The sequence below is a fragment of the Pleurodeles waltl genome, chromosome 1_2 (genome assembly GCF_031143425.1).
Source record: "Pleurodeles waltl isolate 20211129_DDA chromosome 1_2, aPleWal1.hap1.20221129, whole genome shotgun sequence".
NCBI lineage: Eukaryota > Metazoa > Chordata > Amphibia > Caudata > Salamandridae > Pleurodeles > Pleurodeles waltl.
Genome location: NC_090437.1, coordinates 331,066,310 through 331,092,085, shown reverse-complemented (window position 1 = coordinate 331,092,085; position 25,776 = coordinate 331,066,310). Strand labels below are relative to the sequence as shown.

Sequence of the window (25,776 nt, the reverse complement as noted above, 5' to 3'; positions counted from 1 at the left end):
GCCTCTCCGGCCTCCTCCACGTGATCGGAAGAGAACTGCTTTTGCATTTCTCTTCCGATCGTGCTGGAAGTTGAGCTTCCAGCGCGATGGGAGGAGGCCTCTGTGACAATCAGCGCACGATCGCGCGCTGACGTCACAGCGGAGGGGGTGGGGGGGTCGGGGGTGGAAGGGGAAGGGCTTCCAATTCCATCCCTGCCTTTGGGGGATGGGGGGAGCCCCAAAGAGGGAGCGCTAGCGCTCCCTCTGGGCTCTGTGCCCAGGACGTAATGGTTACGTCCTGGGCACACGAGCACTGTGCCTCAGGACGTAACCCTTACGTCCTGGGCACAGAAGGGGTTAATTAGTTTATCGATTCTCACTCTATTTAAAGTTCTTAGCGCTGCAAAGCTCGGTTTTGGGTAGCCACGCGCCTTACAAAACTGGTGAATAGAACATGATTGGACATTCAAGTTTGTCATTCCCAAGTGTTTCTGGGAATGGTAGTTTGTTTAAATAATGAGAAGGAAGAAAGCATAATCCTTGCCGTGTTGGTTTTCTTGACTCGTGTTCTAGTGATTGTTTGCACCGGTTTTGGCTCATTTTGTGTTTGATGTTCCTGATTCACATTCTGGTTTCATTAGTGGTGTACTTCATTGTATATTATTAATTGTTGTTTTTTATAATTTTGTTTGTACTTTATTGTTGACTTAAGTGTTATAGGTTGTACTTCTTTAAAAGGGTCTACACAACTGTATAAAACCTGACACTTTGTTCTGACAATGGTATGATGTACTTGTTAGACGACTGGAGACTGAAATGTCGACATAGTGACCACCGCAGTTACCCAACTGGAAAGATATGCAAGCTTTTCCCTCAGGAAAATCGTTTCTAAATGCAAGGAAGACTATATAAGTGGGTGGTCCTCGGCCTGCCTTGGGTCATTGTTGAGACTTTAAAACTTTACTCGGCTTGATCGTGTTCTTGCAGCTGGAAAGTGTGATTTGTTTATGACCCTTCTTTCTAACTATGCTGTGATTAATTGCATTTAGTGTTGACATACATACGCCTTGTATTAGATACAATCTATAGTTAATTTTCTAATTATTGCACACTATCTAAAGGGGACCGGATATATTCTTACCGCATCTCTGAAAACAAGATACTAAGGGGAATATTTCTCCTTCCGGAGATTCTGTGTTGTACATGTTCATACCCAGTCTCCTGGGGATTTATTGGGTTACCTTATTGTGTTGTACTGAAAATCCTCTGTCTTACCTTTGGCGCCTGAGGCTATGTGGCGGCTAGCCCAGCTATCTTTGCTGCCTCTGGTCAAATTCAGGCATGTCTGAGCAAGAACAGACCATTTCTTTCAGAGAAACTCTGCGAGCAAGCCAGTTGAAATTGTAACATGTTTATTAACAAAGAAAAATATATAACTATGAAGCACCGAATTGACTGACAGAGACCCCCTCAACAGTCATATAAAAACAAGCGCTGTCAAGCAAATGCAAGGTACAAACATGTAGTATTTTACAATAAAGCTTTCAATGGGAATCACATGGTTTCATGATACAAAGAGAATATGCAGTTGACAGAGACAGATATCATGAAAAAGGCAGGAGACAACCGTCAGTTGCTACAGATGTAAAAGAGAGGTGCTAAATGTCATTAATGGGAACATCCTTTAGGCACAATTAGCAAGACCAAGAAAATATGTCTGCAGTAATTATATTTACTGTAAGACAATGGTCTTACGTTGTCAACAGGAACATGGTCTATATTAAGATCCTTATTACATTGTGGATTTGTAGTTAAGTAATAGTTTGTAAGGACCTTGTATGGGTGTAGCCCTAATCTTGATTTGAGGAGTGAATGAGCATTAATCTATGGTTAATTTATATACTCTGCCCTTTTTTCATCCTTGTATAACACACTTTGATCTTGGTGGTAACTGCGAGGAAATGGGATGGTCCCTCATAGTCAGTCGGCATGCAAGGATGTCAATCTTTAGTGATCAGTAACAGATCACATATTTCATTTTCCCATCAAAGCAAGTACCCACTGGTCCTGGGACACCAACTGGTAACAAAAGAACACCCCAGTTTAGTTACCTAATCACAAATTATATGACAATGTTTCAACTGTACATAGGTCAATGCAGCCAGCCTTAGCCACCTCTTGTGTGAAAGAGGGAAATCCTACAATTCTTCTTGAGGGCAAACATGGCCAATACAAGATTCCACAAAGTTAAGTGTGCATTCTTCAGGACACCCTTCCTACCTACAACTGACTTTCTAACTTCCTCATGGCAATATTTTTATGTTGCTGGACTTGGTCTCTGTGCTGAACAGGGCACGTCCTCTACTCAGTGGCCAGCCCTATGGATTCCATTCCAAATAGGGAGTGCTATGCAATGATGGGAGATTTTTTTTAAATAAATGCGTAACTCCTTCTGATCTTGTCCAATTAAGGAAGAGTGTAAGGGAATCAGAAGCACCATCCACCCTAGGTCAAGGTGAGGGGCTTAAAACATGCAACCCCGCTCTTGGGCTACACGCGAGTGAGCCTCAGGAGTGGAAGTGTTGTTAAAGAAAGGCCCCTTCATGGCTCTCTTCAGAATGTGTTACCCTCAAGTGCTGGACAGGTGGTAGTCAAGATTGAGTGAGAAAGGTGGGATTCTGAGCTAAGGTCTTAAAAGATCTTATTGTCTTGTGAATTACATGTTTTTGTATCTCTTGGGCTGTAGCCACTTTCACAACCCCTTTGACCATAACAACCCTCTATAATATATAGTTAGATGGTCTACAGTTATTTTTAACATCCCACTTCATTTATGTCTTTGCCAAGTGATCTTACTCAGTTGTTACAGTTTGTCAAATGTTAGTTGGTTTGAATGTATTGTTTTCACCTATTGCCAACTGAACTGTAAGCAAAATTAAGTGACTTAAGATGTCACCTCAAACATGTGAACACTTGGAGGGCGAGAGTCGTGTTTTGAAAGTTGTCAACTACTGGGTATTGTGTTTATAGTGTTTATATAGCTTTTACTACCCTTATGTGTGGTGTTCATGCACTTGCTTACTTGGGTATCATGCTATACTATGTTGGGTGTATGGATGGATGGATGGTCATTGTCTTTGTTTATATCCTATTAATGAGGTTTTTCCATGTTGTGATTAATAACTACCAAGGTGTGGTTATCTTGCTACTGGCACAGCTCTTAGCAGTATGATAAGTGAAGAAGTGTGAAAGATGGGCATGCTGTGTATGGTTTTTAGTAAGCTGCCAGCTTTGATTAGCTCTGTATAGCTCTTTATGGTATTTCTCATGATGACATTTACCACATTTTGTTGTCCATTCTGAGATTTTTACTTGTGTTTATGGTCCTGAGCTGGCATATTTTGGAGGGATTGTTGGTCAGGCTGTTGCATATCTCTGCACTATAGATTGTACTTTAAGGAGTGATAATAGTTCTGGGTTCTATCTTAGGGTTATGTGATGCTGTATTTATCATGGAAGCAGACTTGTTTTCACCTCTTCTGCACTGGAAGGGTTGCTGGACACCTCAACTTTTGGGTCGGTGTGAGCTCAAGAGCTTGGCAGCTGTACTGATAGCGAGGTGGCTCCTACTTATTTCTTGCAGTAAGGCAGTATAGTGCTTCATGGTGCAAAGCTGGAGTGTGAGTTCTTAATTGCATTGAATTTATAAGTATAGAAGGCCTTTTCCTTGGGAGAGTTTGTGAATATGCAAAGTACCTTGAACATTCTCACCTAGCTGCAGGTAGCCAGGAACACTTGTAGGACTGGTGTCATGCGTTTTCCAGGGTGGAGGTGGAGAGGGAATCTTGCAGCAGCTTTTTGGGTTAGTGGTGCTTGGCCTTTGATGAAACTGGGTGTGTGCCGAGTTACGGGCTGTTGTGACATAGTAGAACTTGGATGTTACATGTAAGTATAGGTTGTAGTTTTTGTTGGCATCTAAGGTATGGAGAGTCGCGTTTCAGTGTTTTCATTGTTTAGAAGCTGCTCTGTGTGATCTTGTTGACATGTGGTGCCAAGGATGTCTGAGTCCATGGTTACCACTTGGGTTCGTATTTCAGTTAATGTGACTGGAACATTGTGCTCCTTGGGTCGTATGGTGGTAGGCGTCAGTTGGTGTAGTTGTCCACAGGTTCTGATCTCTGTCTTGGTGGTGTTGTGCTTTAGTTATTCATCATCCTTGCATTTAAGGCCCGAAGGAGGTTTCCATGCCTTGACTTGTAGAGTTTTTTCCATCTGTATTTAGAAAGGTTTATGGATCACCTGTGTAGTTTTAACATGTAAGGATGAAATATCTAATCGAGTCTCCTGAGGAGCTTCAGTAGGAAAGGAATAAGAGAGTAGATATGATGTTCCCTGAAGGATTCCACTATGTTAAGTGTGAGGGGCTGATGTGAATGGTAATAGGGAACTAAGCTTTGTCTATCTTTGAGGTATCGGGCAATTAATTGTGTTTTCATGTATTTTGAGATGATTAAGTCTTTGCGTTAGTGTGTGGTAGCGGACAGTGTCAAATGCTCCCGAAAGGCACAGAAGCAATAGGGTGGCCACTCCATTCTTGCCCACTGAGTTTTAGGTCATCCTATATGGATAAACAAATTAACTCTGTACTTCTTCCTGGTCTGAATTCAGATTGTTGGTCTGATGTGAAGTCATTTTCCTCATTAACCTTGGAAAAATGAGCCAAAACAGTAATTTCTAATATTGTACTTTGGAATGGGCCTGAAGGACTTTGTGTAAGCTACTAGCTACCTCCCAGTGTAGATTGTGCAAAGGGTGCCTTTAAGGTTTTTTGATGATGCTGGGTCTGAAGGTGATCCTGATGGTCTGCCTGTGATAGTAATATTACAGAATTTATTTTTAAAGGAGCCATTAAATGTATTAAGTGGCAGATTGTCCCTCTTTTTGGTGGTTGAATCATGTGTAGAAGGACTGTTATCTGTGTTTTCCTTAAGGTCATTTTCTGTATTTTCAATTTCTGAGATCAGTTTAATGGAAATGTTGTCACAGAAGGCTTGTGATCATGGTGTTTCTGCGTTTTGGATTGTGGAATTCTACTAGAATGCTGTGGCATTTGTCAGATGGGCAGGCTGCTTTAATTGTGCCTGTGGAGTAGTATTGCTTTTTTGTTGTTATGATGGCTCTTTTACTGACTCTGTTATACCTGCATAGTTTGATTTTCTCATTTAAATTTCTTGATTTCATCCATTTGCATTCCAGTATGTCGAGTTAAATGTTCATTCTTTAGATGTTGATGTTAATCCAGGTTGTGCTTTTCTGTGGTTATCTTGGATGTGCTCTGTTTTTGTATCTTGTTGTCCAATGCAGTGGAGATCCAGTTGTGGAAACTGTTTTTGTCTTGAGGTCTCCTATGGAGGTTCTTTTGAGATGGGTGTGGAGTAATACAAGGTCTAGTTTTTCCATTCTGTATGTACATTAGTTGTTAATGTTTGTTGCTGTCTTTGAAGTGTTGTTAGTGAGTATGTAAACCCTGAAGATAATTATGTTGTACTCCATATTACTGGGAAGTTGCGTACACGTGCGTTAGACCTCAAGGTTGGACGTGATTGCTGTGGTTGTATTCTTCTTGTTATATCAGATGTTGGTCTACAAGAATGTATAGGTCGGGCTGGTTAAGAAGAGTCTTGTTCACTGTATCTAGTAAGACAGTTTGTATTGCTGGGTGGTGGTCCATATGTCGAGAAAAGGGCAATAGAGTTGCCGTGGGGTGACATCTTACTAGCAATGATTTGTAGTCATTCATGGTGAAGTTTTTGATGTATGCTATTTTAAATGCTTTTCTATGGGTAACTGCTCGGCCTGCAATAAGATGTTGTAGTACGTGAATATAGATACTTCACTAAGCCGCTTTCTGTAACGAAAGAGTGAGTCCTGGTGTGTTTTCTAAGAGAACAACAAATGTTTTGAACCGTTTTTTGTTGCTGACCTTGCACTATATAGCAAGCATTTTAGTTGCGGACTGTCTTCTTGATGGAATGGTCGTATGAGGATGTGTGGTCTATTATACGAAGAGGAATAGAGGGGATGTGGGTGGGGTTGAGTTGGTGGTAGTCTGGCTGTGGCTTGATCTAGTACTGTAGGGCAGGTTGTTGGGTAAGAGAAAGCTGAGGTTTGAGAGGTGGGTGTAGGGGTTTGTTGTGGTAGGTGTCAGTGCTGAAGCTGCTGCATTGCATGTTGGGTTAAATGGAGTGTGGGGGGTTTAGGGTTTAAGACACGATCTGGGAACGTAGCTATTGTGTCTGTGCCTTCCCCTAATGTTTAACTTCCTCTGGCAAGTGACATTGTGCGTCAGTTTTTTGTTGATGGCTTTCATTGAGCAGCTTGTCATTTGATATGATGTGTGATTTGGTGTGGCATTTCCACCTAACATCTACTTGTGGAGATAGTCCGTAAACAATACTAAACAATTCTCTCTGGGGAAAAGGTATCCTCTTTTGTCATGAAATATTCGTGCCTTAGAAACCCCCGTTGACCTCCTACATACACGAGGGTTACTGAAATGATGAGCCTTCTTGGGTCATTTAGAAAGCTCCGGGCACGAAACATGCATCATTGTGCAAAGGCTGGATGTAGCATCTTGAATTACGAATAAAGCGCTGCAGGAATCTACGTGTCGGTGAAGTGCCTTTTTGTTGAGCAGTATTCAAATATGTTTTTTTTTTTCTTTTACTTTTGTCATTAGGAACCACCCTCATCCGTTTATCAGTGTTCTGGAGAACAGACCCGATTGTTGGCCATTTATTCTGCAGCAGATGTCCGTCTTCTTTCATCAAAATCAAGAGAGGTAAAAAAAGATACACATTTTCACTCATTTTTGAGGATTAAAACATGTACTTTAATTTTCTGTCTCTTGCCAGTAGTTCGTTTCCTGGCTGATGCAGGCCAATTAATAAAATATTTTAAGATGGTGCCAAATAATTTAGTTTGAAGAGCCGTGTAATAAGAAAACTAATTCAAAACCTGTTGTTTCACATGGTTTGTAGGAGATGTAAGAAGCGGGTGTAATTTGAATTCAATCGGTTTGCCCCCCGTGGTCATTTGGAAATACATTTATGTACAATCTTTGTGGCTTAGAGCCAGGCACTTAGCCAACCTGTTTTTAACAAGACATCTGTACACACATTTTAGTTTACTATAGCAGCATTTTCTTTCCAGGTAAAGGTGGATGCATGTTCTTTTGTTTAGGCAAACCTTGGCTTTTATTTGACATTTTGTGAAATTGTTCCTGCACTCGAGTTTGCTCAAATTACTGCTAAAAAAAAATGAGCAGTCTTTGTTAACCTCGATTTGATCGCAGGGAGTAAGTTATTTTCTGTGGATTCAGCACCTTCAAAATGAGGTCATGAAGTTGCAGGGTTCACTAATCCATTTAACATAGTTTTCTAACATAGCTAAAAGGTCATAACGCAGGTTAGTACCCTGAAACACTCGGGTCATAAAAATATTGCCAAGTCTCTGGCAGTGTGCATACTGGGTTTCTTAGTTTATGCACCCGTCAAAACATAGGCACTCGTCGAAACCTTTTGATAGAGGCTGGTGTCTGGCATGGCGTGTTAAATGATGTCCTGCAGTTGCGAACCAGAAGTGCTCCTTTTCATTTGTATAGTGCCAGAACCTAAATGCCAGACTCTCTTGTGATTCTTTCTTCTGGTCTGTGTTGGGTTGTTGTTTATTTTTGTAAATTTGTTGCAGAGATTTTTTGTGAAATTGTAACATCTGTGTATATGCACAACAAAGCATTGATGCCAGCAGTAACAGCAGCAAGGACATTTTCTCCATCATCAAAGATTTCACCACGCCTCCTGCTACCTCCAGCAACATCACTTGCTCATAAGACCTTTGCAACAAGCTCCTGGATTTCTTCTGTAACAGAAGTACCACAATATACCGCAACATCGACCGTCGACCAGACACCGTTACCATTGCAGCTCAATTTCCATCACAGCCAATGAACGAACCCTGACCTCGTGACCTGCCGTCGCCACTGTTGAAATCTCTGCTACCATGAAGACCACCCACTCTGTGACTCCATCTAACCCTTGCCCCCACCATATTTTCACCAAAGGACTCCCACCAATCAGTGATGCACTAACTCCCATCTTCGATACCTCCATTGACTCAGCCACAACTGGGAACAAGTCATTGTCATGCTCCTGCTTAGGAAACCATCTTCTGACCTAGCCACGCTTTCCAACTACAGACCCATCTCCCTCGTGTCATATCCGGCAAAGGTCTTAGAGAAACCAATCAACCAATGCCTCACCAACCACCTCAGCAAACACCAGCTTTTCAGTGCCACGCAGTCTGGATTCAGGCCCAACCACATTAAGGAAACAGCACTCATTGCTACCACAGACGACATTGCATGATTCTTGATAAGAGGAGTCACAGCAGCACTCGTTCTCCTGGACCTCTCTTCAGCATTTGACAAAGTCTCACACCCCATCCTCATCAAGCAGTGTTCTCCGCTGGATCTGTTCCTCCCTACTAGATAGAACAAAAGCTGTCAGCCCGACACCTTACTTCTCGGAAGCCCACAAACTCATCTGCAGACTTTCTCAAGGTTAAACACTCAGACCCACCCTCTTCAACTCATACATGATCGGTCTGGCCAGGGTAATCCGCACACATGACAGCAACATCCACTCCTAAGCAGTCAACAGCCAACTCATTCTCTCTCTATCGGACAAAATCCCTGTTAGAAATGGGGTCTTTGGTTGGCAGTCAGTTTGCCCCCTGTCCAAGCAAGGACCCTCACTCTAGTTAGGGTAAGTCTTACACAATCCAATTGATCCTGTGCCCACCCTCTGGTAGCTTGGCACTGAGCAGTTAGGCTTAATTTAGAAGGCAATGTGTAAAGTATTTGTGCAATAATTAATGCAATAACATGGTATAAACGCCACAAAAATACACTACACAGGTTTAGAAATATATAGGATATTTATCTGATTAAATGGAGGTCAAAACGATCAAGATTTGATAAGTATACGCTGAAATATCACTTCAGAGAATGATAAAAAATAGTCTTAAGTTCTTAAAAGCGATAAGTGTCTCTTGCAAGCACAAAGTACCTGGTTTGTGTCTAAATTATCCGCAAGGGACCGCAGAGGAGGAGATGCATGGAAAATGGGGAGGTGTGCGTTGGTTTCTCCGGGTGCACACAGAGAGGATACGTCATTATTTTTCACGCAGCCAGGGCCTTGCGTTGATTTTCAGCTCACGGACTTGGATCCTCTTTGGGTTGCGGGTATTTGGACACCCCGGGGACAATGCAGAGAAATCCTGGACGTTCAGAATGAAGTCACAGGAGCTGCGTTGATCCGGTGGGCAATGCAGGGATATTTCTGTTGCACGGCAGGCGCTGCGTCGATTCTTCTCGCAGGAAGTCAAGCTGCGTTGTTCCAGCTCGGCTATGCGTCAATCCTGTGGGCCGTGCATTGTGCGTCGATCTCCACTCAGGGAGCCGGGCTGTGTTGTTCTGGTTCGGCATGCAGTGATTTTCTCACCACAATGCAGGCTGTGTGTCGTATCTGGCAGGCTGTGTCTCATATCTGGCAGGCTGTGCATCAGAATTTCGCCACACAAGGAGTTCTTTGCAGAGATTAAGTATTTTTGGTCCTGAGACTTAAGGAAACAGGCGGCAAACTGAATCCAAGCCCTTGGAGAGCACTTAGCAGCAGAGCTAAAGGGCAGCAAGGCAGCAGGTCAACAGCAAGGCAGCAGTCCTTTTCAACAAAGCAGGCAGGTGAGTCCTTTGGGCAGCCAGGCAGCTTCTCTTGGCAGATTGCAGGTTCTGGGTCAGAGTTGTTCCCCAGTGGTATCTTGTACAGAAGTGTCTGAGTTGGTAGGGTCATAGGCCCTGTTTAAATACCCAATGTGCCTTTGAAGTGGGGGAGACTTTAAAGAGTGGCTTTGAAGTGCACAAGGTCCCCTTTCAGTTCCACCCTGCCTGCCAGGATCCCAGTAGGGGGTTTGTCAGTCCATTGTGGCAGGCCACTGTCCTTTGACATGTAAGTGTCAGGCCCTCCACCCTCCCAGCCCAGGAAGACCCATTCAGTATGCAGATGTGTGCAAGTGTTACTGAGCATCCTGTGTTTGGGGTTGTCTGAGTGAAATGCACAAAGGAGCTGTCAACTTACCTAGCCAGGCATGGATTGGAAGGCAGAGAAATGCTCACTTTCTAAAAGTGGCAGTTCTTAAATGGTAAAATTAAATCCAACTTCACCAATAAGCAGGATTTTCTTTTACCATTCTGGCCATACTAAATATGACCTGGTTACTCCTTTCAGATCAGAATCTACCACTCAAACAGTATATGAGGGTAGCCCTAATGCTATCCTATGAAAGGAGCAGGCCTCACAGCAGTGTAAAACGAATTTAGGAGTATTACACTACCAGGACATATAGAACACACATGTTCATGTCCTGCCTTTTACATATAACGCCCTGCCCTATACCTAGGGCCTACCGTTAGGGGTGACTTATATGTAGAAAACGGGGAGTTTAAGGCTTGACAATTACTTTTAAATGCCAAGTCAAAGTGGCAGTGAAACTGCACACACAGACCTTGCAGTGGCAGGCCTGAGACATGGTTTAAGGGCTACTTATGTGGGTGGCACAACCAATGCTTGCAGGCCCCACTAGTAGTATTTAATTTACAGGCCCTGGGCACATGTAGTGCACTTTGCTATGGACTTAAAAGTAAATTAAATATGCCAATTGGGTATGAGCCAGTGTCGCCATGTTTTAGGGAGAGAGCATATGCACTTTACCACTGGTTAGCAGTGGTAAAGTGCGCAGAGTTCTAAAGCCAGCAAAAATTAGGTCAGAAAAAGAGGAAGAGGAAGGCAAAAAGTTTGAGGGGTGACCCTGCTGAAAGGCCATTTCCAACAATCCCCCAGACAAACAAGTTCACCTCCTGCATGACCGAAGTTGCTAATTCAATGATAGCCAAATGTATCAAGCTCAAAACGGAAAAACAGAAGTAGTGATCCTTGGCAAGAACAATTCACCATGAACTCCAACTGGGGGCCGACCAAACTCAGACACACGCCCACACCCAGAACTGATGACAGGAATCTCAGAATAATCATAGACAGCAAACTGGACATGACTGCACAAGTCAACACTGTTACTGTGTCCTGCTTCCACATCCTGCAGATGCTGAGGAAGAACTTCAAATGACTTCCGAGCAACACAAGAAAAACTGCCACTCATGCCATAGTCACCAGCAAGTTGGACTATGGGAACACCCTCTACGCCGGGATCACCAACCAACTTACTAGAAGACTACAAACCATCCAGAACTTGGCAGCCAATCTTGTCCTCAACCTGTGACACAGAACTCGCATTACCTCGGGAACTACCCTGGCTCCAGTACACAAGCCCCTCAATTCAAACTCCTCACACACGTATTCAAGGCACTCCACAACTCTATCTCCACCTATCTAATTAGTTACATCTCCTTCCACCAACAATCAAGACATCTCCTCTCCTCAGAACCCTTGCTCGCTAGCATCCCACGTATACAGAGAGCCAGATCCGGCGGATGAGCATTCTATTACATTGCTCCTAAAGCACAGAACAGCCTTCTTCTCCACATTATAGCCCCCCCCCCCCCCCCCCCCCTTCTCTTCTTGAATTCGGCAAGAAACTGAAGACATGGATTCATGGATTTTCAATTAACCAACCTACCATAGTTTCAGCGCCAGAATACCCTCACGGATAATAGTGCGCTTTACAAATACACTTAGCATGACAAATCCAGGATGCTGAAAGTTCAAAATTACATAGATTTTGTTTTTTTATTGATCCCATTCACACACTGTTTATGCCACTTATTAATTCTCCAAACATAAAGAATAGTATTCCAATTCTATTGTTGCGATTGTTGTTAGTGCCAGCGTAATGGCCAGTGTTTTTGGCCTTGGTTTAAACCAACTTGGGTTTAGTTGAGAAATCATAACTGACTGGAAGGCCGTTATTTGAACTTTAATTGCTAGCTTATTCCCTTAGGGCAGTTGTTGATTATGTCCCGAGGTGCACTGGCCTTGTCTGTCTAGATGTTCTGTGTTGCTTTTGAAGGTGGAACCAGACCATGGCACCTACAGGCATATCTAAGCAACAGTAAAACACTGACTTGTTTTAGGTGCACAAGATATTTAGTGTTATAGCCATAAGGGATTGTGTGACCTGTTTGGATGTATAAACATGTAACACACGTACAGGTAACCATATCCACACACAGTACCTAGAAGCACAGGGAGCATGCAGACAGCACATGCAGTCTGCCATTCCTGATGAGCACTGCCATACACAGGTTGGTTTTAAACACATAGATGAACAATTGGCAGTGTATAGCAAGAACAAATAGATGGTTGGGTGTATGGGTCCATACTGTGATGGGTGAATGGTTAGATGAATAGGTGTTGTTACATAGCTTGGAGGGCACAAGTCAGTGTGAACGAGTAGTTGAATATTTGATACTTATTTAATAGATGAATGTTTGGGTATGGGGGGGAGGGATATTTACTTGGGTAACCGTGATGATAGAGAATGGGAAGTTACATGTGTGCAGAGCGGTGATCAATAGATAAGTTGGTAGGTTGGCAAGTGGGAGTAGAAAATTAGCTGGACATATGACTCTAGACATATAGATGGATTCATGAAGTGAAAGGTGGAACGATTGTTGTTGCATGCAAGAAGTAATTAATTTCCCATTACACTGATCAGCTGGTGAACAATAAGTATTTTGTAAACAAGAATTATCCGTTTACAAAGGATGATCATTTGGGATTTATTTTCTTTAGATATGTAGGGATGCATTGTAAAATAAAATGAATCTACAAAAAGACTTCTAGGGCGAGTGAGCCCAACAACCTAGAGAGGCTGGATACCCTGCCATACTGCTAAAATCTAGCAAAAATTCACCAATCTGCCAGTTGAAGGTGTGAAGAGAAAATATTGTGGAAGAGCACTGAGAACCTATGGAGAACAATATGGACCAAGATACAGAACAAGCTCTCAGAATCCAAGCATTCACCCATAAATGCTAAAACCTGTACTTTTTAGGAAAGCATTCAACAAAGAAAACTTTTTGTAGAGCATAGCATAGACAAAGAGGCTCAAAACATTGTAACACTGATGCCGTGAATAACTATCCACCGCAGAGCCATGACATGGAGTAGTCACAAAATAGAGTAAATCTGGGGCAGTAAGACTACGCATGAAGATTATAATCTACAGGCATTTCACACCTGCTGATAAAGGTGGTAATATAGTGGTTATGAATCGTGAAGACTATGAAAAAGAAATATATGCACAGCTTTATGATAACAATTGCTATGAGAAAATAATGCAAAACCCTATGCTATGGTTGGGTAGCAAGATTAATAGATTGCTTAGAATCTGGTATGACAACAACTTGTTGGATGAGGACGAATATTCTTATTTACAGGTGAACCGTCCTAGATTTCCATCTTTGTATACCCTAGCCAAAATACTCAAAGAATGTGATTTTCCACTCGGAAAATCAATAGCATCTGGTATAGGAGGTCCCACAGAAAGATTATCAGAATTTGTGGATATTTTTTTGCAACCCCTTGTAATCAATCTTCCCTCGTACATTAAGGACACAAAACATATATTAAGTTTGCTTTCAGATATTCAATGGGATTCAAACATGTTTATGGTAACTTTAGATGTGGTTACTTTATACACCAGCATTTAACATGAGGTAGGTATTCAAGCGATCAAATATACGTTGAACAGAAGATCAGCAAGTCTGATGGAACACGCTGAGATGATATTACAAATGATTGATCTTATTCTTAATCACAATTATTTTCTTTTTAAAAAGGATTGGTACAAACAGAAAGAAGGGGTTGCAATGGGGTCAAGATTTTCTCCCTCGTATGCGAACTTATTTATGGGTTGGTTTGAAGAAAAATGGGTGTGGGGTCTAAGAGCAGCAGAATGGCAGACACACATCCTATACTGGGGGAGATATTTAGATGATTGTTTTATGATATGGACAGGAAATGAAGAAACCTTAAGAGTTTTGCAATCATCTGAACAATAATGAAGTCAATATTATTAAGTTTACTTACAAGTACAGTTCCCAATCTATAGATTTTTTAGATGTGGAATTATTTGTAGAAAACAATAAAATTGAAAGTAAACACTACCGTAAATCAACAGCATGTAATACTCTAATACACGCAACTAGTGCACACCCGAAGACACAGATAGATGCAATACCGTTTGGCGAAATGGTCAGAGCTAGATGCAATTGTAGCAAAAATGATGACTTCAACAAATGTATTGAAGACATGAGGTGGAGACTTATAGATAGAGGTTACTCACAGATGTTGTTAAAAAGTCTCAGCTCAATATGCTAAGATACCACGCCCACACACGTTGGCACAACGTCCAAAATTGGGGAATAAAGAGAATATAACTGACAAGAAGATAAGGATGGTATTGGATTATACAGATAATTCAGTTCTACTACTCAAAATTATGAAGAAACATTGGCCAATTTTTACTACAAGATGAAACCGTAAGGAAACACATTAGAAGTAAACCTGATGTGTCATATAGGAGAGGAATGACACTTAACAATATTCTTAGCCCTAGCTATTTGAAAGATAAAATTAAGCCGAACTGGCTCAATGTACATAATTTAGGTTTTTACAAGTGTGGTAGTTGTGCAATGTGCAGATGGGCATGGCATGCGAAAAAAGACTTTCAAGGAATTATTAACACAGAATATATGATAAAAACTCACATTAATTGCAATACTAAATTTGTCATATATATGATGATGTGTAAATGTGGCAAAATATATGTGGATAGTACTATTCGTCCCCTCAAGGTGAGAATTGCAGAACATTGGAGAGCCATAAGACAAGAAGATGAGCGCTATCCTATAGCCTCACATATGAGATACTGTAAGGCACAGGGAATTCATAAAGACTTTAAATATTTTAGATTTGAATTTTGTGAAATGAATCCAAGAGGTGGGAATAGAGAATTGGCATTGAGAAGGAAAGAATCAGTTTGGAATATGCGCTTAGGAGCAGTAGAACATGGTTTAAACTCTGACCTTGAGTTAGAATATTTTCTTGGTGACAGATAAAAAGGGAGTTGATAGGAATTATAATACATGCAATCGTGAGATTGACATCTGTACACATACGAACTGTTCGCACCACAAGACAATAGGGACCTTAGTTTTACACGTAACTAACATATGGTTGATATTTGAAAAAGGGAGTGACTGTACTTAATTGATTTTTAACGCGTATTTTAAATATTATATAAAAACTTTAAAATCTTTCCTTGATATTTGGGGTTGAATTTGTATTAATACAATTCGCGTGAGTGACGCAATGAGATAGTTGATGTTGTCAGGCATATAGGCCTTATGATAAACCAGAGAACATTTTTATTATTTAGCGAACAGGTTACTCATATTATGTGTAACCTTTATTACGTTTGGTTAATTTTGATCCAAGGAATAGTCTGTCTTCTATGTCTGTGACTATAGGAGACTGATTAAAAATATGTTCAAGATTCAGGTATACCTTGATTAGGTTCATCCCGTTATATTCGCGGGATTGATGTGATAACACTGATTCAATTAGAAGATAAGTTCATTAAGCACATAGTATCCACAAACGAACACGATGTGAACGCAGCATTAGTGTAAGTCCGCTTTGTATGCTTACGATCCTAGGGGGCGGGTTCTTAAACGCGGAAAAACAACGCGTCTCTCTTTTACACATTTCTCTGTAGTACTCGCAGCGTGCAGATTAACTAAAGGAAGGTAAGAGATTTTAGGCTGGTAATGGGAGTAAAAATTGAATAATAATAATATAAGACAGTGATTAATTCTTACATAATATTTCTTCTCAGGATACGCTCCTTTCACACTAGGGGCATCCACATTAAAATAGTACTGGCAATACACACAGGAAGGTAAGCATTACTAGGTGAACACCACCTTATAAACTGTAGAAACAAGTATGGTCAATATATATAATACCAATTTATCATATAATTCCAGAATATAAATTTCAACAAAATAATTATTCAGTGATCACCAGTTAAATACAGATCTCTGTGTATGAGATCATCCATTACAAAACAAGGTATTAGCTACTTTTTTCTTTATAATTGGAAACTTAAAGATGGTCATAATATTTTGAATCACGGTTTTCACAAGTAAATGAACACTAGTCACATTGAATGGGGAGGGGTTATTTTATTAGCATATGTATTGTGGATATAATTATATGTTATGTATTGAATATTGTTTGTTGTAGAGAGTCCTGAGGAAGTCAAGGGGTATTCCCCAGACGAAACACGTGTTGACTGGAACAGTATGAAGGGACAATGATATGAACATTTTTAGATACGAAAACCACTGAGAAGAATAAAGTATACTATGGTTGAACTTATGGAAGAATATTTCATTTATGGACATTTGAATTATCAGAATATTGTGTCATAGGATTATTGTGGAGTGCCACTCAATTTCATTGTTGCAGACATTTCACACCTGGAGAATTTTGGGAGTCCATTGAAAGTCAGAGAACCAGGGCAAATTATCAAAGATGAAATGACTGAGCACTAATGGTCCCTTTGTCACAAGGACCCTAATGACCCTAATTGAGACCAGCACCACCATGGTCCAGGAGAGAAAGGTGAAGGTTACCCCTTTCTTAGGCTATACATGTGTCAATTTGTTTTGACTTTAAGAATCCTAGATTTCCAACTTTCAGGAGGTTCACAAAACTACCCACTGCAAGTATTTGTTAAAACATGCACAGGTTCCTCCTCTGTAATAAGCCCCCCCCCCCCAACAACAACCTTGATCCACTATTCCTAACCTCCGTTTCTTCATCTTTGGCGCCAGACTGCATCCGGAAAAGTATCCAGCAATTGCTCTACTGTGTCAATAGGTGGTGCCTGAGACTTATCAGTGATGTCGCCCCGCCTCTGGAAATTACATCACTGAGCTTTATATAGGCGCCAACCCATGCGCTTATGTTGGGTCTTTTTTTTTTGTGCTGTTTGATGCAGGTCCATAGTTATGATCCCAACTTTTGTAGTGGTTTCCAACCTCTAAAAAACTTTGCCAACAGTGTGCTAGGACATTCTTACCTGGAAACTGCAGGCTTCTAGCCTTGCTGCATCTGCAAAAAGCACATGTTGGTCTGGTCCTGCATGACTTCTGTATGGTGTCTTGGATGCAAGCATTATTCACAGTTGTGCAACATATGTTCCTGATTAACTCAAAAAGCATCAGGGCACGAGTGGTGATGCTTTATTGTGCAGAACATAATAAGAAGTGCGGCTGTTTGTACTTCAAATCATAGGCCTACTCCAAGACCTGGTCTTTTCGCTTCCACTCTAGGGAGGGTTACAGATTTCGCATTCAAAGGGTCTAACTCCATGTCACTTGTCTGATTCTGACTCTTTTTTGAAGTTGGAGCCCCGAGTTTCTGAGGCCAACACAGCAGGAAAAGTCTATTAAAGGGGCGATGCTGCAGCTCTTCTTGACGTGTCTGGGTCACCATAGAGCACCTTCAGGCCGCACAGATCTGCTGGGGCCCTAGCCAGACTTGCATATGTGAGTCTTCTCCATTGCGTGGCAAGTTCTTTACTTCCAAAGTCATGGCATGCTGCCACTGTCTTGCTGAAGGTCATGTCGGTCAGGATTAGGCACTGGCCTCAGCTTTAGAGATACCAGTCCCAGATCCAATCCCAGCGCCAGTCTCTGCCGTAGAGCCTATTTCAGCTAGATCTCTGCCCTTGTCTTTCTCTAAGATCATTAAGGCACAGCCAGTGGTATTAGACGATTCCCCAACAGTGTCTCTGCCTCTTTTCTGATACCCTAATTGCATAGAGTTCTTGTTGTTTGACTCAAATTCAGTTGTACTGGAAATTCATGATGACATGCATGGTGGGATAATGACTCTATTGATACTATATTGGATTTTATCTAGACCTCCAGAATACAAATGGTGCCTCATCAGAAACAGAACTTGAGTACCCATTCTGGCACCTCTTTTGCTGTGGTGGTACATAGGGCAACAGAGGTTTTGGAACTCCAACTGCCTAAGTTTAATCTTTTGACTGAAATCTTATAACCTGTCCCTTTATTTTCAGGGCCTTTACTGTCCTTCAGTGAAGCTCTGCCAGACATGCTGCGGCCTGACGCCTTTCACTGCGTTGCTGGTATGTTCCCTCAAAGCTAGGTCCTACAGACCTGTTCCACTTGGTGCAACCTTTTTGACTCTACACCCTTCACTGGAAAGTCTTGTAATGCGGACTTGGGGCAGCAGAGTGAATCTTTAATACTTTCCCTGTGATCCTCCTGACAGAGAATCTAAAATTGACCATCTCTCTACTTTTTCTCTTGAGTTCTCCAGCAGGGAGCAGAAATCCTACATCTGACTGATGCAAAATATTCCCTTTATTGGGGCAGTTCTGGATAGGGTGGCATTAAAAGCCTTTCCACCCCATTCCACCCCATTCCAATCCAGCAACTAATCCAAGACATTAAAAATATGTCCCAATGTTTCAGGTTCGGTCTTAGGTGTCGGCCTGGCCAGTGAGGTTCCTTGTCCCCTGGCCTTGTGCAACCTTCTGGTGCCTCATGCCCATTGGCACAGCTAGAGCTCTCAGTGGAACATTCAGTGGGCTCAGGCTGGGAGCCCTTCTATGTAGCCCAGCTATGTCTAAAGGGTTGTGATAAATGCATTGGCTGTAGGTTGGAGAAGGCAAAGGGCAGAGGTACAAGGTGGAGATCTGAGGTCTTTATTGCAGTAGAAGCTCCACATCAGCCTTTTGGAGCTGTCAAGGCTTTTCTTTCTTCTGTCAAAGACAACCCTTTGCATCTGATGGACAGCAAGACCACTTGTTTTTACTGCAACTGAAAGGGCAGTGTGGGGTCACAGTGCTGTGCCAGGAAGCACTGATACAGTGATGCTGGCTGGTCCTTATTGCTCACGATCATCATCTGGGAGGATCCCTGAACACTAGAGTGGACGAGCTCAGCAGACTCCATCTAGCCAACCACGAATGACATCTGCATGGTGAGGTAGTTCAAGGTACCTTTGCCTGGTGGGGTTGGCTTTGGGTAGGAATTTTCAGTACTACCAAAAAGGTTCTCGTCAAGCCTTTTGTGCTGTACAGTTTTCGCCTCAAGGCTCCCTGGGAGACTCATTCCAGCTTGCATGGGACTCCAGTCTCCTCTACGCTTCCCACCTCTGCAGCTTTCTCTGTGATATCTGAAGAAAGTCAGGAGAGACCAGGCTTCAATCAGATCTGAACTCAGAGATGGTTGTGTTCCGAGTTGCTAAGCTTGAGCATTTGTCCTCTGCTCCATCTAACTCTGCATCGCCTTGATATGAGCACTGTTAAGGGTTGTTTGGTGACTCTTGCATCCTTTTTACATCTACCGGAGCACTAAATCACCTTTTGTAATATGTTTTTCAAAGGTCTTACATATGTTTCCACAGCACATATTGTAATGCCACAATGGGCCAATAAATTGGTTCAAACTTTCTTGATGTGCATGCGTTTTGATTCTGTACACAGATGTTCATTGAGACTTCTGACCCTTCAGACCACCTTCCTCATTGTGATTACTTTGTGCCATGTCAATCAACTGCAAAGGCTGTCAGTATAACTGCCATATGTATTTTTTTTTTTAACAGACAAGTTGCTAATTTGACCAGGGCGTCTTCTGTCTGTGGTGGTGTTGTCATGACTATTATTTTCCCACTTTCCTCTCTCTTCCACATCCCTCAAAGGAGGAGAGGCTCCAACAGTTGGAACGCAAGAGAGCCATTGACTTTTACACTGATCACAGTCAGGAATTCCAGGTTACTGAGCAGCTCTTAGTTTGGTTTTCTTGTGTGGAGAAGGGGAAGGCGATCCAGAAATGGAGCTTTAGCCAGATGGGTTGTTCTGTGCTTAAAAATATGATCTTTATCTAAAAGGGAACATCCTGAGGGTGTAGGAGCAGTCACTATAGCCTCAGACAGTTGTTTTCCAGTGCTGGACATCTGCAAGGCGCCTACATCGATGCCCATCCACACATTAACAGACATTACGGTATTGATGTTTAGGTTCACAGGCAGGACCATTTTGCTCACTCTGTCCTGCAGGATTTCTTGATGCAAAGTACACTACTCAGGCCCTCCATTTTATGGCAGGTGCTGCTTTGATATTTATTCAAAAAGTGAGAAATCTGCAATAAGAAGGATCCATCAGAAGAACACGTTAGTTACCTTAAGATACAGTTTCCTCACTGACGACCCTTTTCCATTTTCTTTGGAGTGGACTGCTAAGTTTTAATGAGGTCTTTTGGGTTCTGCACAATGTCTGTGATATTTTACTGATGCTTCATGTATTAAGGTTGTGGAATGCACACATTTTAAGAAAGAAATCATGAGAGCTTTGTGTACAGCACTGAAGATTAAGCAGTAGTTGTCACCCAGGAGCATCATGAGTTGTGGGTAAGCCAGTGGTATGCGAAAAGCAAAAGTAGCCATTGTGTGCGCCTCAACATCAGTGAGATTGATAGATGTTCTTTCCTTAGTCTTACCTAGAATGGGAAACATCCTAAGCTAGAAAACTGGTTTGAGTGCACATTAAGAGCTCATAGGTAGAGCATTAGAATTCCTGATATTCTATCATCTGCTGCTCATGTGAATATTATTGATGATTTAGTCTTGGATTACTGCGAATGTTTGGCTGATGTAGTGTCCTGTATCTCACACCAGGTGAGGTTTGCAGCACTTATGAAAGTACTGAACCTTGCCATGACCTAGAGCCTGGTAACTGGGTCTTGGTGAAGAAACGTGAGAAATGTGTTCCTGGAAGCCAGGTAGACTGGACCATAGCAAGCAATATTGGTGACATATACTGCTGTGAAATATGGAGGTTTACAGTATTGGATCCACGTACCCCACACAAAGAGTGTGTAATGATAAATAAGGAACTATGACACAAACTGTTGATTCACTGAGTTATGCATAAGATTGGTATGTGGATTCAGAGGGAAGAGAACAAAGAGCCCAACAACAAGGAAGTCTATAAAATCTAACTCTTAAAACCACAGAAGCAAATCAAAGTGTTCCAGTTGCCACCTGTTCAAATCACGAAACAGAAAAAGTGAGGCAGATCAAGCAAATGAAACTGAAGATGCAAGCTTGATCCAAGCTGAATGGCCTGGGAGTGTAAGCGAAAGAAGCATAACATTTCAAAACAAAGACAATCCAAAACAAAAATGATGAAAGGTCAGCTGAAGCACTAACAGAGCTCATTGAGCTGATAAACGAGTGAAGTGGCAACCAGAAGATCATCAAGAGTAAGAGTGCCAAACAAGAAATACACAACTCCTTAAAGGGTGTATTTGACAAAGATTGTGCCAGAAGAAAGAGACATTGATCTGAAACATTTTCATTTCCTGCTTGAAGAACCTATATGAAGTGATATGTGTACTGAGAGTTGAAATAACTGATGCTAGATAATTTTCTAATGGAGAGAACTCTGAACTTGATTTTGGGACTTCACCTTTAAAAAGTTGAATTGATTTTGAGAAGACATTTTATGCGCACATAACTTTTGATAATTTGAATCTCAGTTCTGCTCATATTACATCTCCCTATCAACTGCCTGCATTTATTTTTATCTATGATGTGCCTACAGTTAACATTTCTAGATGATTATTTTTGAAGTTTTCTCAAATGCCTGAATAAACTGTTTCTTGAATATTTAAAATTTTTGATGCTTACCTAGTTGAAGAAATACTAAATGGCGCTGGATTATTTAATTGAATGCATTTTGAATATTTTTGAATTTTATAACTTGCTTTTTGAGATTGAAGAATTACTGGGAACGTATATTTGAAATGGAAGAACATGGTTTCATTTGGAATAGAATAATGCATGGTTTTCAGATAAGTTTAATGTTTTTTATTTCAGTAACTAGTTGGTATTGTTAGTGCACTTATATTTTCCTACTGGATATACAAAATAACAGCTCAATATATGTTAATAACACTAAGAGGATCATGGAAATAGTTATAGTGCAGGGTTTGGAGAACATTATTATATAAACCTACCAAAATATTATACGGATGGGATGAATATTATCATTGTATTTGCTTGCAGCTACCCACATCTGCTTCTGAAGGTGGGACTTAAATTCAGTTACCACTTATCTGTGATTTGTTTTGTTCTGTGACATACTCTGTTTTAAATCATCAAAATTATTTATCAGAAACCAACATAGATACTTTTCGTCTTATTGATAAATTACCTGTGCTGTGTCATTTTATTATAATAATGCTAAAGGTAACAATCCAAATAGTAGTAAGACTAGAAATAGATGAAAGGAACGATTGGAAAGAGCTGAGGAAATTACATTTAATTTGAGGGAAGAGATAGTGATAAAAATTCACAGGTACATCCTAGTCTTAGAGTTTTGCAAGAGAAAGAAGGAAATATGTGTGTGACATGACTGAAACAAACGTGTGATAGACCAGTTTAAGATGGCAATGAAGAGTCTGCTTATAGTTATAATAATGTAGATAGCTTTTACATGTTGGGTATGATCGACATTATGTTTGACGGTATCTATTATATCTGCAATACTTCTGCAAGGTTGGGTAGGTTCTTATTATTTAGTATTAGTTGTCCCAAAAATCTATCATGTGAATTGCAAATAGATGGAGCAAAGAGTGAGGTGAATTATAGAACAGTGAAGATAGAAAATATTGTTTAGCAGTAATTATCTGCGTTTGGCATATTCTTCGTATTGGTGTAGCTCTGAATGATACTAAGATTAGAAAATTGCTTTGAAAAAGTGCATGGCTGATAACACTGCTGGTGCACCTAAAATTAATAAAGTGATGTTTACTATTCTCACAATGATGACAAAATTGCCTTGCCTTAAATATGGTTTTAGCAAAGGAATGTGGTGTAAGTTGTATCAAAAAGCAGCACTGATGCACCTAAATTGCTGTTAACAGAGAAAGTAGTAACAATTATATTGATAAAATAACTAATATTGTGAATGAGGTTCGTCTTATGGGGAAAACTAGAGTGTGGAATAACATTGATGCATAGCTTGGGGTATTGGGTAAGAGCTTATGAGTGAAGGTAATAATATTAATGATAATAATGTTTGTCATATTGAGGGTCATATTATTTGTTAGGTTTTAGATACTATTTGTGTTAGAGACTTAAGTTGCAATTGAATAAAGAAGTCAACAATAGAAAGAAAGAAGGAGGAAATTGTACTTGATGTCTTTGGCCAACAAAATTAAGAAAGATAGAGGTAATTTTGTAATAGTGGAGTGTGATAATTGTTTTGATAATATTTTCAGAAGAGGGGAACTGTAGGCACGCTTTTACACACCTCTGTGAAACTACATTAAAAAGCACGGCACCAAATTAGGATCAGTTGTCTCTTTCTGAAAAATTTCTTTGGGAAATCTGTATATGGTGAGCTGGGCTATGCCCATTGCTGTTTGTAAACTATGCCTATAATCTTAGTTCCAGGACATTTATACATTTGAGAATTGGCAGTGCACTGGAACACAATCGCTTAAATGCTGTTGCATTGTACTACCTTTGAAATGTAATTCTCCCATACAAGCTTGCGTGGCAGCAATTATAGTAAAGCCAAATGAAGCAACAAGCCAGCTCGCTGTGCATTAAGAAAGATAATCATAATGAAATGTGCTCTTGGTTTATATTGTTGTCCCTTGACTGTAGGCCCATCATTCTGGGGGTTATTTAAAATTATTTATTTTCCTTTCAGGATGATGCCACTCTCCGGTGTCTCTGTTATGGCTCCTTTCCTGAAGTATCTGTTTTGTGAGCCTTCTCAGTCAAGGGAGCACTCTGAACTACGAATGGGCATGGTGAAAGTATTACTTCAGCCACACTTTTACAAAGGAATCAACAAACCTACTGAATCTGAGCAGCATATCATTCGGCTTTTATGTGACTTGATTCCTCACTTACAGGCAAGAACATTCATTTACCCATGCTTGCTTCTTAGAATAAGCCAGTTATAAAGTAAATGTAAGTAATGCGTAAGAAACGTTTTAAATGCACATTTATCAGGTCAAGTGATCCAGTAGGACACGTCATTGCAAAACACTTCTAATGCCATTGTATATATATATTTTTTTTGTTTTCTAGTTGCTATTCCTTAAGTGTACCATTTTGGTGGCCTTCTTAAATAGTAGTATGTTTATAGTGATTGCCATAAACAGTAGGTTGACTTAACATATAAAATATTATAAACAAGACAGATTTATAAGCCAAGCTATGTGAATTAAGAATCCCACTGGACACAAACATTGGGAGTCTCTTTTCACCATGCATAGAGATCCCTGCATTTTCTTACTAATTTTGCCCTTTTGAATTGGGCTTAGAAACCTCTGTATTATGCATAAATATTTTATTTGATCTGTTTAAAGAAAAATCCTGAAGTAAAATATTGCCAGCAAGGAGGTCAGACATGTGGATCTCTGCTTCCTTGAACCATCTAGGCATTCAGGACTCTGACCAGCCCTTTACTCCACTTTCTGGTTAGTACACCTGAGATCGCAAGCGTTAATATGAAGAGGGGTGTGCTTCTTCCAGTGACTCCTGAATTCCAGTAAGCCAGTACCTTAAACCAGCACCCAAGATCTGCATTTGCTAAATTTCCATTAATATGTTGGCTTCAGATTCATTTGCTTTAATTAATCCTGCATGCACAGGAGTGGATTTTATAAAGTACGTGTGCTTAGTCATTCAGTTCTTTGTTTAAGCAGCATTTGAATTAAGGCTCAACTATGTTGAGTCTTCCATAATTCCTTCCTCTTAGAAAGGTCTTTGCAAATTCCCTAAATCTAGAATAATGGCCCCATGGTCTTGATGGACACTCCGATTCCTCAATCCACTCTGCAGTCCTGTTCGACTAAAACTTACTTTATTCCCTCGTTTAGTCCTATTCTTGCATGCCGCATGTCAAAAGGTGCTGTTATCCAAACCCATAATTAAAATTTAATTGTGGTTTTACAATCAATGTCCCAATTGTGAATTTTCATCATTGAGGCTTTATGCATAAATAGGTAATTGTTTCAAAAATATTCATCTTTCATTTCCTCCCATGCCAATCCAGAGGCTTGACGTCATTAGACTAAAATAGTGGTTATTGCACTTTCATTACATGATTGATCCAGTACTGGGACAGTTGCTCATAGACTCCTTCACACCTCTTAAACATGCCTTGCTCCTAAAATGGGATCTTAAAGAACAGACTAGCTGTTTATAAAGCAGACTGGAGTATCTTCTAGGATTTGGATGGGACATATGATATACAAAAATATATGCTGTACAAGCAGAAGTAAGATTGCATCAAACTTGTGGTTTAACTTTAGGCAAGTATGTATTTGTTACTATAATCAAAATAATCACCAAAAGTTTGATCACATGAGCAGTGAAATGGATAAATCTTGGCATTCTCTGATCCTGAAGAAGTTGTAACTTCTAGAATATTGGAAAAAACTTGATGGTGGAACTTAAAACACCCCCACTGCACTGTAGCAAATTGTAGCCTTTTAAGTTTTTTTAAGATCTGAGAATATACTTCAGTTTCTAGATTCAATCCCAATTTCCATTATCATTTGTGTTTCTCTGGTCAAAGCATTTCCATTAT

At 40.6% G+C, this 25,776-nt stretch overlaps 1 protein-coding gene across 1 annotated transcript in view; it reads left to right on the top strand.

Moving 5' to 3' along the window:
* Positions 1 to 25,776, top strand: part of FOCAD (focadhesin) — a 1,081,710-nt gene that overhangs the window by 178,399 nt on the left and 877,535 nt on the right. The window contains exons 6-7 of the mRNA XM_069239095.1: positions 6,719 to 6,820; positions 23,884 to 24,091. Of these exons, the coding sequence (XP_069095196.1) occupies positions 6,719 to 6,820; positions 23,884 to 24,091 (310 nt within the window). The remainder of the gene's footprint in view (positions 1 to 6,718; positions 6,821 to 23,883; positions 24,092 to 25,776) is intronic.